The 14,065-nt window shown below is 43.7% G+C and overlaps 1 protein-coding gene across 2 annotated transcripts; it reads right to left on the minus strand.

Moving 5' to 3' along the window:
- Positions 1 to 828: 828 nt before the first annotated feature.
- LOC121455806 (survival motor neuron protein) lies at positions 829 to 11,400 on the minus strand. 2 transcript variants are annotated; one of them, XM_041663495.1, is made up of 9 exons: positions 11,289 to 11,400; positions 10,052 to 10,123; positions 9,733 to 9,852; positions 8,713 to 8,913; positions 8,370 to 8,516; positions 6,064 to 6,156; positions 4,843 to 4,953; positions 2,636 to 2,686; positions 829 to 1,136 (listed from the first exon to the last, which is right to left on the minus strand). In XM_041663495.1, the coding sequence occupies exons 1-8, from the start codon at positions 11,358 to 11,360 to the stop codon at positions 2,639 to 2,641; spliced, it is 864 nt and encodes a 287-aa protein (XP_041519429.1). In that variant the 5' UTR covers positions 11,361 to 11,400; the 3' UTR covers positions 829 to 1,136; positions 2,636 to 2,638. The 2 variants fall into 2 exon arrangements, with proteins under 2 accessions (XP_041519429.1, XP_041519428.1); XM_041663494.1 differs by having other exon boundaries at positions 834 to 1,155.
- Between the last annotated feature and the right edge of the window lie 2,665 nt (positions 11,401 to 14,065).

Below are 14,065 nucleotides of genomic sequence, written 5' to 3' on the forward strand. Positions count from 1 at the left end.
GGTACTGACTGTTCATTAATTTAATAATACTTACTTGACGGCTAATATACTAGGCACATAGGGAGCTTATTAACTTAGTTTATCTAGCCAAAACTTATTCTGTTTCTACGGTAGTGGAGATGAAACACAGGGCCTTGTACAAGTTCTACTATGGACTCCATCTGAACAGAGGGGACATACTGATCTTTTCCTCCAGAGGTGACTGATCCAGGGAGAAGCCCAAGTGCATGACACCAGTCCTCATCACCAGAATCTAATGAAGGTGCACATGGAACACATGCATGGCTATGGGGAGAGTGGCGGGCAACGGGGTTAGGCCGGATACACAATGAGGTAAGGGACATGGGGTAGACAGGGAGACTAGGAAGACAGACAGGAGAAGGTGCAAAGAGAACAATACACTTCTAAAAGACAACACAGTTAGGTGTGGTGGTGTCTGCCTGTGATGTCAGCATTTGGGAGGCTGAGTCAAGAGAACTGTAAATTACAGGAAAGCCGGGTTCCAAAACAAGCTGGAGAGATGGCGCAACAGGTAAAGGTGCCTGCCACCTGACAACCTGAATTCAACCCCTAGAACCTATATAGTAGACAAAGAGAAGGCTTCACAGGTTGTTCTCTGACCTCCAGATCTGAGCCATGAAAGATACACACACACAAACAAGAACACACCTTGGTTACTGGCTGACAGTGGAGTCCTTGTGACATGAGCTAGCTTTTGTTCCCCAACCTTCAATCTGTCCTACAAATTACCCTTTACCCAGGTAGTAAGTCTGAGGAGTTTTCTTTCTGTATCTTTACACAGACTCAACTTCACTGTATATAACCCAAAGGAAAGTATTTATAGAGTCAAGAGTTCAAAAAAGGACTTTCATTTATTTGTAAAGGCATTAATAAAAATCTTGACACACTAAGAAAGTCACAGTTCTACAGTTGTGCTCAGTCACAGCTTTGGCAGACTGACTTCCACGCACTCCATTTCCACCGCTGGGTTCCTCAAAGTGTGCTCCTATAAACACACTCCACTGGCGAGTGAGGCACAGAGCCCAGACTGGGAAAACACTGGTGATAACACCACTCAGCCAAGAGTCCGCGAGATGACAGTGAGATTTCTGTTCACCGACACCAACACACCTTCTCTGTGGGAGAGAGCCGAACCTGAATTTGAAAGAAAAGAGTCTAGGCAGTCATACATAAACAAAAGAACAAAGGCAATGTTGTGAGTTCAACAAGGTCAGTTCTACAAGACCTAGTTCCAGGACAGACTCCAAAGCTACAGCAAAACCTCCCCTTGAAAAACCAATAAACAAACAAACAGCTTCCATTTCAGAGCTGTTTCCTGCCATGGTGGATGGTAATCTTAGACTAACCCCCCAGTTAAAAGTCTTCATTTATAAGAGTTGCCTTGGACATGCTGTCTCTTCACAACAACAGAACAGTAATTAAGACAATAGAAAATGCCGTATATTGTACATTGCATATTTATTAAAGTGTGTGTGTGTGGGGGGGGGGGTGTCCTGGAGAGGTGGCTCAGTGGTTAAAACACTCACTTACTGCTCTTGTTAGAAGAATCAAGCAACTTACAACCACTTATATATAACTCTAGTTTCATGGGAGCCAATGCACTTGTCTAGCCTCGAGGGCACCAGGCATGCACATGGTACATAAGCATACATGTAGGCAAAACCTCCATATACACAAAAAAGCTTAATTTAAAAAGTACATGTGTGCCGGGCGGTGGTGGCGCAGGCCTTTAATCCCAGCACTCGGGAGGCAGAGTCAGGCGGATCTCTGGGAGTTCGAGGCCAGCCTGGTCTACAAGAGCTAGTTCCGGGACAGGCACCAAAGCTACAGAGAAACCCTGTCTCAAAAAACCAAAAAAATAAAAAAATAAATAAAATAAAATAAAAAGTACATGTGTGACTGGTGATATGACTCAGTGGCAGAATATTTGCTTACTATGTGTGTGAAACCATGGATTCAATCCCTAATGCCCCCTCCAAAACAACAACAACACAACAAAAACAAAACAAAACCCAAAAACCCAAACAGCCAAGCCCAAATGGCCAATGACACTGCAATTATCCTCACACCCTAAACCAGATTCTAAACTAGGTGTGATACTGTGTATCTATATTCCCCTCACTACAGAGACTGAGGCTAGACAATATGGACTTGAAGGATCCTTTCTCATAAAAGCATGGCTTGCCCACATAACCAAAGCAACCAAATATTTGGGCGGTAACACTTTGACACTATGAGAATTTCATGAAGTGAGGATAATTCGATATTTAATCTAATTTTGCCAGTGTTTCATGGGGCTGGAGAGAGGGCTCAGCAGTTAAGAGCACTTGCTATTTTTCTACACAACCCAAGTTCAGTTCCCAGCACCATGTCAAGCAGCTGACAACTACATGTAACTCAAGTTCCAGGGGATCTAACACCCTCCTCTAGCCTCCATGCACCCACACATATTTGGCAGAAACACACACACAGTTTTAAAAAATAAAATGTCTTCAGTATAGTTTTATATAAACTTTTTGACATTTTAATTTTTAAATGTTCAAAGCACTCATTTCCCACATAATGAAAGTTATGCAAAGGTTAAGATTAACTCTTACAATAATAACAGACTTACTGCTTAATTTGCATGTGAGCACTTCCCTTCTTTTTTATTTTGTCTGAAACCCTGTAAAAAGAGCAAATAAAAAGCTGAAAGCACAGGACACACCCTAGACAAATGTGTGAGTGAACATTTCAAGCCTAGTGTAATGGTAAGCACAGGGTGGGGGTGCAGAGAAAGGAGGATCAGCAGTTCAGGACCGGCTTCAGTTACACAGGGAGTCTAAAGCCGACCTCCTGCTGGGTATAGTAACCCACACCTTTAAACCCAGCACTCAGAAAATAGAGGGATCTCTGTGAGTTCAAGGCTAGTCCGGTCTCTCATTTTAAAAACAAAACAGAAAATAAAACAAAAAACTCCTTAAGCCCAACAAAGTGAAACACATCTGCCGATCCCAGTGTTCAGGGTCTTGACTTCAAGGCCATCCTGGGCCAGTGCAAGGCTAAACTATATAGTAAGACCCTGCCACAAAACACCATGAGAGTGGGAATATAGCTAGGTGCTAGAGTATTTGCCTAATGTGCAAGAAGGCACTTGCTTTGATCTCCAGCACTACAAGAACAACCAAATGAACAAATTCACATGAGATGCTGTACTAATTTTATTTAATAGAATACCATCAGAAAATAAGTTTATAGTATTCCAATATGCTTTAACAGTGACTGAGCCAAGCCTGGCATGGTGACACACACCTCTAACCCCAGCAACTGGAAGCTAAGGCAGGAGAACTGCTACAGTTTGGAGGCCAGCCTAGGCTATATAGTGATTCAGAAGCTTGGACCACAGAGTGGGACCCTGCAAAACAAACAAACACACAACCCCAAACAACAGAAACAAATCACAAAGTAAACACTAAGCTGCAGTTAAGTTTTTCTTCCTTTATAACCAGTGATCCTCCTGACCCCAATGATGTACATTTATCTCACTCACTCACTAAAGCTGAGGGTGTAGCTCAGTAGGACAGCACTTGTCTGCCATGTGAAATGTCCTATAGTCTGCAACCCAGCCAGCAATCATTGAATACCAAAACTCACTAAACAAAAGGGCTAAAGTTCAAGAAAAAAATAAGTTCTCAAACATTTATTGTTTTTCCTGGTTAGACTAGCCCAAATGCCCTCCTTTGTTACATAAATGCCATCTACATTTATCTATACGTGCTCTAAATTCACATCCAAAGTCACGAGATGTACTGAAAAGTGATGTTTCCAATGAAGACCACAGAGCCCATTTATGTTACTGCAATAACAACTCTCATTCATTCTCATTCTGCTTTGATTTCTACAAGACTGAAGAGGTGAGCATAGTCACTAACAGCAGAATGGATAAACAGATCACTTTCCTATTTATATAATGCAAGGTAACACAGCTGCAACTATACACAAGAATGTAGATTAAGCTTACCAACAAAATGCTCAACTTCACAAAATGGACAGGCTGGGATTCAGCTCAGTGGTAGGGTTTGCCCAGCATGTGCAAGGCCCGGGACATGATGATCTCTAGCACTCAGAAAATCCAGCCACATGAGTCTGTGTAAGAACCCATCCACAGCAGAACAAATACATCCAGGCGTGACAGTGCACACATGCAGGCCCGGATCCTCAGGAGGCTAAGGACATTACATGAACCCAGGAGTTCGAGACCAGCCTGAGGGATACAATAAGCTCCAATCCACAAGGAAAAACAAAACTTATTATCCTCAAAGCAGAAAAGCTGAAATTGAAAACTACCTTAGGTGTCACTTAAATTCTAGCTTTCTGAGTGCTAGAACTGCAGTGTGCACTGCCATTAAAGAAGTTTGAAATGAGCCAGGTAGTGTCAAATGCCTTTAATCCCAGCTCTCGGGAGGCAAAAGGAGATCTGAGTTCAAGGCCAGCCTGGTCTACAAAGAGAGTTCCAGGACAGCCAGGGCTACTCAGAGAAACCCTGCCTCAAAAAAAGGTAAAAAAAAAAAAAAAAAAAAAAAAACAAAAAAAAAAACGAACAAAAAAGACCCCCGCACATAAAAATCAGAAGTTTGAAATCAACTCCAGCCATGCTCAGGAGGGCGCTGAAAGAGGACTGTCAGTTCTTACACTCTAAGCAGTCCTACAGCTACAAAACTACCTTAACTTTTAGTCTCCACAAATCAAACTGGTTGTAGTCACCCAGGATCTGGCTCTAGGTACAGAAGTCGTACAACTGCGAAGAGCACACACATCAAGAAAGTTCCAGGCAATCCTTACCATGTAGTAGCCAGTATGGTAGCCACTCATGTACCAAGAGATCAGCATACTTCCCAGGGCATCAGTGTCATCCATACAGTCTGGAGATATGGGAGGGGGTGGAGGAATTATCTAGAAATGGAAAAGAATCCAATTAGGAAAATATTGAAATACAGGAATTCATTTTACACAGAGATAATGGATATTAATTGCACCTATTTCTACACCCCATGAGATGACTTCTATTTAATTTTTTTAAATTCTAGCACTAGACACCAGCCATAATAGTAAAAGATCAACAAGTTTAACAAAGATCAGAAACAGTTCATACAATAAATATGCTTAGATTATTTCTGTTCCATTATGAAGCTGTGCATAGGAGACAAAACATAGGTACTTAGCTTTTCCACAAGTTATGCACACATGCATGCATGCATGTGCGCGCGCACACACAGAGACACAAACACAGCACCACTACCACACACCCCACACAGCATTCTCAAGGCCACTGCAAGGAACAATCTGAGGTAGAACATCTGCCCAAATCCCACCCAAATACAGGGTGTTCAAAAGCATCTTTTTAACTACTAGTTAATATCTTAAAAAAAACAAAACAAAACAAAAAAAACAAAAACAAAAAACATTAAAACTCCATTAGGGCCAGTTGGTGCATGCCTTTACTTCTAGCACTAGGGAGTTCAAGGCCAGCCTGGTCTACAGAGCAAGTTCCAAGATAGCCAGGGCTGCTATACAGAGAAGCCATATCTCAGAAAACAAACAAACAAAAAAAAAACAAAGGGAAAAAAAACCTTCATTAGGGAAAACAAAAGACAGAAAACACATACACACACACCAACCAAAACCACCCACAAGCACAAAGCAACAACGAAAGAGATCTACCACGAGAAATTACAGGGCCAGAAGCTAGCATCCAAGTACTTCAGGAGGCACACAATCTCTTATGTATGGTGAGGAGGCACAGTCCTTTCTAACAGTAGCTACCACCTCAGATTGGATACCAACTACTGCAGGAAACACACAACAGAGCGTGGAGAAGAGACTGGGAGACCACTGGGTCTGAGTAACAGAGGGGCCTTCAAATCTAACATCTGAGGTTTAAGTTTTTACCTGCTAGAATCTAACCTTGGGGGTAGCCTAAGGTAACATACTCCAGTTCCCTATGTTTTACAAAACTCTAAACTGCATATAAAAGCTGTTTAACCTAAACTCTTTTTTACTTACTGGTGGTCCTGAAGGGAACGGAGGCATCCAACACGGCAAGAAGGGAGGAGGGGGCGGGGGCGGCGGTGGTGGGCCATTGAATCTTAGACCTGGCTATAAAGAATATTTCAAAGAAAGTTAATATTTTAAAGGAAAATTCCTTCCTTCACTGAAAGGAGTTGTATTAAAAAACAAAGTAATAAAAACAGGAAGTGAGAGATGGCACAGCAGTTAAAAGCACTTGTATCCACACGCACAAACCTACACACAGATAACGCACACATACACAGAAGTAACTAAATGGTAGCCTCTACGTTCTTTTCATTTCTTTTCTCTACACATTTAGTAAGTAAAATCACAGTAAAGATTTGTAACTGCCTAACAAATAAAAGACAATGTATTTACCAAGATAATTTCATCTTAAGGTTATAGCCTTCCCCCACTATCACATAACAGTTCTGTAGTTATCCTATTACTGGGTCTACACAATGATTCAGCAGAGAAAGGCGCTCACCACCAAGTCTGACAGCCTGAGTTTGATTCCCCAGGCCCACCGGGAGGAAGAGAACCAAGTCCCACTGCCTGTCCTCTAACCTCCGTATATACACAGTACCCGCCCAAATGGGTAAATGTTTAAAAACAAAACAAGTTTTGGAGGTTCTATTACTTATATAATCTAATTTAAAGTACACTGTAAAAAAAAAAATACCAAAAAGTGGGCTGGAGAGATGGCTCAGAGGGTAAGAGCATTGCCTGCTCTTCCAAAGGTCCTGAGTTCAATTCCCAGCAACCACATGGTGGCTCACAACCATCTGTAATGAGGTCTGGTGCCCTCTTCTGGCCTGCAGGCATACACACAGACAGAATATTGTATACATAATAATAATAAAAAAAGACCAAAAAGACAAGGTATACATTAAGAGATTTGATCATTTCAGATTAGAAAACTTAGAAAATCCTTTGTTGTTTTTTAAATTTTCTAAAACATAATTTATTTAGCTGTGCATGTGTGCGCGAGTGAGCATGTGCCATGATGCTCGTGTGAAACTTAAGAGACAACCTATGCAACTAGCTTCCCTCAGGCGAGTAGAGCTCAGGTTAGCAGGCTTGCGGCAGATGTCATCACCCCCTGAACTGCCCTCTGTCCCTTGTTTTCATTTTAGGCTCTAGTTTTGGTTTTTCTTTTTCTTTTTTTCTTTTTCTTTTTCTTTTTTTTTTTAAATCTGCATCACTAGGTAGCCCAGACTAGTTCCTAATTCAGTAGTCCTCTCCTCCAGCCTCTCCAGGTGAGAGCTGACAGGTGTACTGCTATGCTCATCTCTCAGAGAAAATCTTAAGGAAAAGTGTTAAATCATATTTGACTTTTATAAATTATTATCTGGGGTTAGCGATGACGATCTGGCTGGTAGAGTACATGCCACACAAGCAAGAAACCTGAGTGTGGCAGAACCAGACAAGGAAGCACACAACTATAATCCCAGCACTGGGGAGGCAGAGGCAGGATCCCTAGGACTCTCTGGCCAGTTATTCTAGCTGAATCAGCAAGTCCCAAGTTCACTGCCACACTCTCTCCCAGAAAATAGGGTAGAGAGGGATTAAGAATGATACTCAGTGTAGAGTTCTGGCTACCATAGGCACAAGTACCCACATACAACATGCACATATACAAACATGCATACACACACATGAATTACCTAAATACTATACTCTCTGAGGAAAAATACAACCATTTGGTACAAAAGAACCAGCTAATAAAGGTTCTAGCCATAACCTAGCCTATAATAAAATTCTTTTTAAAGTTGACTTCTACTACTTACAACCAAAGAACCATAAGAAGAGTGTTTCCACTTTTTTTTTTTTAATGCTGTAATATGAACTGGGACAAACTAGGTGTGGTGGATGATACACGCCTGTAATCCCACAACATTTAGCAGGTGGAGGTGCAAGGCTCTGACATTTAAGGTCATCTTCAGCTGTGAGAGAACAGGACTCAAAACAACAACAAAAACAAAAACAAACAAAAAAAAAACCTCAAAAAACAAAACAGAGAGAGCAAACAACAATAAAAACTGGGAGCTACTTGAGATCATGCCCATATTATATATGAATCCTATAGGACTCTTTTGATTACCATAAATGTAATCAAAAGCACGTTAGAAAGGAAAGTACACTAGTTAGCAGTCTACTACCCCATGGCAATCGGGAGACTCTTTACTCCACTATTACCTTTTCTTGTTTTATAGATTCTGGCCTGAAAAAAGTAGAGTTTCATATGAAAGCTATAAATTACTTAATGGAAGAGTTAGTGTTCCAACATGAAAGGTTACCTTTCCTGGTCCCAGTCCTGACCCTGGCATTGGGGGTGGTGGCGGGAGAAACGAAGTCCACGGCGCAGCTTTGGACTTGCTCTGTGGTTTACTTCTGAGAGATCTGGAGGAGTTTTCACTTTCGTCTGTTGAAGCTGGGCTTTCATTCTTTAAAAAGAAGAAACATTTTTGTTATGTGTACGGCCCTGGTGTTTCTTTCTTAGCTAAAAGACAATGAACAGAGAACAAGGGAGGATGGGGAAGAATGTTGTCTAATGCCTTAGTGGGTCAAAATGAGAACTGATTATAAGGCTTTTTCCTTATCCAGTCTCTGTTTCGGGAACAGACATATCCATGACTTTACCTCGTGAGTGCTCTGTCCTGTATTATTAGCTACTTCACAGGTTGGGGAAAGGAGATCAGACAGGTTTTGTTCCTCTCTGTTTCCATATCCAGTATAAACCACAACACAGGTTTCTCTCTTAAAATCAATAGAAGAAATGGTAGCTGGGTAAATGCAGCCGTCTTCTGACCAAACAGCAGAACATTTGTCGCCAACTTTCCACTACAAAAGAAACGAAAGATGCAGACATCTACATGTTACTTCTTTTGACAAGAACAAACCATAATCCAGCTTTCCAGCTGCAATTCCAACCCTCCCATCTACTTAATTACGGACCCCACTCAGTCCCCTGCATCTTCTCTTGCCAGTATGACGAACAGCTGTAATGTCCTCTACCACCCAATCTGTCATGAAGAACAAAACAGACCACAAGTGTATGACACATCCACCACTCTGGACAGAAAAAAAGCAGGAGTCCATCTAACATCAACACCCTTCCTCTGTGGTAAAAATGAACTGACTAATGAGGCGTCAAAATATTTACTCTAAAAAAAAAAAAAAAGCTAAAACAAACAAACAATGTCACCTCATCTGACAGTGTGGGTTTGACGCTGGGACACCCAAGGCTGGGTGTGTACAGGTGCTCTACAACTGGACTATACTCCCACCTCAGACCCTGCTTTTACATTAGCAGGCCTAGTTACCCAAAACTTTTGTTTTCCCATAATAGTTTTTGGACTGTTGAACTGTGGGGGGAGGAGGAGCTAGAGTTACTCATCAACTACATAGCATATACCCAGAATGCAATAAGCTATGGGTTTAATACCCAGAACCACAGGAGAAAAATATATCCATGCATACCTGTGTATATGCGCGCCTGCGTGTGCGTGTATGTGTGTGTGTTTGAGAGAGATCCCGCCATCTCGATCACCTTAAGAAAGCAATACCGCTGACTCTGCTTATAGCTCTCATTCACTCTAAATAGCACCATCAACCCTTTCCTTCAGGTTGAGCAAGACCTTGTTTAAATAAACACACAACCTGTTTCAAGGGAGCTGTGGCATTCTTCTTTTGGTTTTTATTCTTCTTAGGGGGTTTTCTTCTAGCTGTGACTTTTGGCTTATCTGAAGTTTCGCAAATGTCGCCATTCTTCAGCGCATGCTATGGGAACAGTAACAGAAATAAAAGCACGTGTTACGGAGGGACACGTTATAAAGTCGCCATTCCCTAACACAACCGTTATACTCTAAGACGGTCTCATGGTCCGTCACCTAAGAAAGCCCCAAATTACTCAGCCCCCCCCCACCACACAAACTGTATGAAATGAGAAAATGAAAAAGAGTGATTAAACATTTCATACCTTAAAGGAAGCCACAGCTTTATCATAAGCTTTTATCAATGCTGTATCATCCCAAATATCAGAATCATCACTCTGAAGTGAAAAAAGAATACAAATAATTTATGGAGAGTTAAGATTTAATTAAAAATATATAGTAGGAGCCGGGGAGTGGTGGTGCACGCCTTTAATCCTAACACTTGGGAGGCAGAGACAGGTGGACCTCTGTGAGTTCAAGGCCAACCTGATCTACAAGAGGTAATTCCAGAGCAGGCTCCAAAGCTACAGAGAAACCCTGTCTCAAAAACAAAAAACAAACAAACAAACAAAAAAAAAAAAGAGGAAATAACCAGACCACCCAGTGTATACTGAGGCCAAAAGTCAAAGTTTTCATTTGGGAAATGAACTGCTGGGCTGTCCCCAAGAGAAGAGAATGATGGTGCAGCCTTGAATTCTCTTCTCCCACCCTACACTGCAGGCAGCGATCACTGAGCTCCTAATATTTTAAACTTTTTTTAGATGGAGCATGTTCTATTTCCCACGCTAGCCTCAACCTCACAATCCTGCCTCGACCTCTCAAGTAGCTGGGACTGGTCACGGGAACGGCCCATCAACCTGGCTCTGATTTAACCCTCATGCTTAAAAGTGTTTATTTTACTCTCACAGAGTCCCGCTGTAGTTTAGGCTGGCCTCGAGTTCACTCTGTCAGTAAGGCTGATCCTGAACTCCTGACCCTGCTGCCTCCATCTCCCAAGGGCTTGTGACTGTAACATGCACCACGAAGCCTGGCTCTGATCTTCCGTCTCACACCCACTTGAAACACTAGAAGCCTTTCTCGTCTTCCCCGCCTAAGCACATTGCAATAGGTAGCAACTTTTCAGCTACGCAGGGCACTTCAGTTACCCTTCTCTCTCAAATTCTCTTATCCACAGTTACCCGCGAAACTAGGTCCTTCTAATGACAAGACTGTATCTAGTCTAAACTCACGCTAACATCTGGATGGTAACCTAAATTTGGAACTTTTCAATGACTCCTAACTGGTTTCATTGCTTCCGCCAGCCGGTCCCTGTTCCCGCACATCCCTCACAAGCTCCCAGGACCAAAGCGTGGCTCAGAGCCACTCAGGAGCCCGAGCCGCACCGGAAGCCTCCTGCGGAGGGGTAGCAGCAAGGGGCCCGAGCGCGCATCGGCTCGGTCCCGGCCGGCATTCCGAGCTCATTCGCCGCTAGCGCCGAGGTGCGCCGCCACCCCGCGACCTCACCTGGCCGGTGCCACGCCGGAAGAGCACCGAGTCTTCCTGTTCCGAGACCGCGCCGCCGCTGCCCATCGCCATGGCGAGCCACCACGGACGCTGCCGGCTCGCCCACTGACGACTTCCGTCGCAAGGGGCTTCTGGGACCGGAAGTGCACGGTGGCCGGGAGGCAGCGAGAGATGCTCCGCGCGTTTTAGGCAAATGGCTAATCTGCTTCCCACTCCTGTCACGGCTCTCTCCTCTTTCTCCTTTTCGCTTTCTTCTAGCTCTTTCTCTTCTTCCCCCCTCTTCTTCCAACTTATTTTCTACCCCACCTCCTTTTTCGTTTTTCAAGTCAGAGTCCCACACTTGTAGCTCAGCCTCGCCTTATAGCCCGTGCTGAGCCGGCCGGTGGTGGCGCACGCCTTTAATCTCAGCCCTTGGGAAGCAGAAGCAGGTGGATCTCTGTGAGTTCGAGGCCAGCCTGGTTTACAGAGTGAGTTCCAGGAAAGGCTCCAAAGCTACACAGGGAAACCCTGTCTCGAAAAACCAAAATAAATAAATGAATAAATATAGCCTATTCTGGTCTTTACTCTCTCAGCTTCCCGAGTTTGCGGATTACAGGTTCTGTCAAATTTGTTTTCCTTTTTAAACAATAGTTTTATATTTAGTATTAACAATGGCACGTAACCCGATAGAGCTGCACAATAAAGGCATTGTTACGGTCCAAAAGAAGCCCCCAAGAAAAGACCAAGAATCACGTATGTAATAAACAAGAGCGCTGTATTCCAGCGTTGGGGTGGCTCATGGCGACACCCCCCCCCCCCCAAAGAAGGTCGCAAGCTCCTTTTAAGCAGAGTTAGAGGAAATCCAAGGAGGAGGGATTAATCTGGTACTGATTGGTGGAGGAAAGATTAGTCTGGGGGCTGATTGGGGGGTCCTAGTGGTAGGGACCTTTCAACAGCAGGGTAGGGAAAGCTATTTGCTGAGACAGCAGAAGGCCAAGGGGGCGTCCGGTGATTGGTTGCCCCTCAGCTGTGTTCCCACCTCCTACCCCCGCCCCCCAGAACTGTTTGCTCACCTCCAGCCACCTCCTGTAAACCTAAACTAAGGCCTGGTCCCTGGCAGGGGCTGTTAGAAACCTGTCATGGCTCTGGTCTCTATCAGGGCTACTAGGAGTGCCTGTCAAGGCTCTGGTTTGACCCCCCCCCCCCCCCACACACACACCCTTTCAGACATCCTCTGCTTGTTGGTTCTTGATGCACACAACACATAACTGTATCAGGTGATGGATTGGTGGTATAGGGCTTTCCATTGCAGTGTTACCATTTCATAACGGGTCCCAGGTGAGGGGCTGACCATTTCCTTGGTCTGCTGTGACTGATAAGTTCTTGGGCCTGGTTTTCCTGATAGGATTTTGATATACACTTGTGACCCCATAGTTAGTTCTCTCTCTCTCTCTCTCTCTCTCTCTCTCTCTCCCCCCCCCCCCCTTCCCCTTCCTTCCTTAATTTTTGAGACAGGGTATCTCTGTAGCTTTGGAGCCTGTCCTGGAACTAACTCTTGTAGACCAGGGTGGCCTCGAATTCACAGAGATCTGCCTAGTTCTGGCTCCCAAGTGCTGGGATTAAAGGCGTGTGCCACCACTGCCTGCCGCCCCCATAGTTTCAATCCCAGAAAATTTACAGATTGACTCCCATCAAATTTACATTTTCGACTCTCAGGAATAAGTCACTTACCAGTCTGTACCGGATGGTTCCCGACAGATGGTGCATGGTGTACCCAGAGGCTGCGGTCAACCTCCCCCTAATGGATTCAGAAACTACTTGCAGGATGGAGTTTCCAGAGGCAAGCGAGTATGAGTTGAGGGCCAGCCTGGTCTACATATAGGAAGTTCTAGGCCAGTCAGAGGTCCACAGTGAGACCCTGTCTCAAAGTAAAATGGAGCCTCCCAGGACTTGGGACAGCTTGGCAATAACAAACATATTTTATATAATATGGAACAACTTAGAATAGGGCATAGCCAATAGGGCAACCCAGTAGTGTCCAATGAGATTTCTGGGTTTTTGTGTCCCAGAATAAAAACATTGGAGCAAGGACACCAATAATGATGGTAATAGACAGCACTTGTTAAGAATGAATGTTCCCAGCTGCGTACCCTAATGCCCTGAGACAATCCCCAGGCCTCTTTCTGAGGAGCTCAAAGATGATCAGTCTTCTACAAATTCTATGCTAATGAGGAACATAGCCCCTGCCCAAGAAGGACCATAAATCCCCCTTTATCAATTGGCTGGAGAGGAGGCTTTGGTTCCCCTGTAATAGGAGCTGGGATCCTTATATCATAAGGATTTAAAAATATCATAGCCAAAAGGTAGAAATTTTATAAGACTAAAAACATGATGTTTAAGCAAGAGTAATACAATACCACCAATGTCTCCAGAAAGGGCCAAAGTCAGAAAATCCATCTCCATGCTTGTCCCAGTTTGTGTACTACATGCTTGTGCAGCTTGCTCTTTGGGGTATCAGCCCCCAAAAGAGGAAGTGGTGGACATGGAGAGCAGTGAAACTTTCACACATTCATGGTGGGATTGTAAAATGTCTTGGTTATTGAAACCAAACTAAAACAACAAAATACAACACAAAAGTTGCGTGGGGACTATCAGATGGCCTAGCTGATTAAGGCACTTGCCACCGAGCTGAGTTAAATTCCCTTAGAGCTCCATGGTGGATGGTGAGAAATGGCTCCCCTATGTTGTTCTCTCATCTCTACGTGCCTCTGTACCACGCATATACATGCTAAATAGAT

The sequence above is a fragment of the Microtus oregoni genome, unplaced genomic scaffold, assembly GCF_018167655.1.
Source record: "Microtus oregoni isolate MIOR12 unplaced genomic scaffold, Mior012 000014F_ref0000157, whole genome shotgun sequence".
NCBI lineage: Eukaryota > Metazoa > Chordata > Mammalia > Rodentia > Cricetidae > Microtus > Microtus oregoni.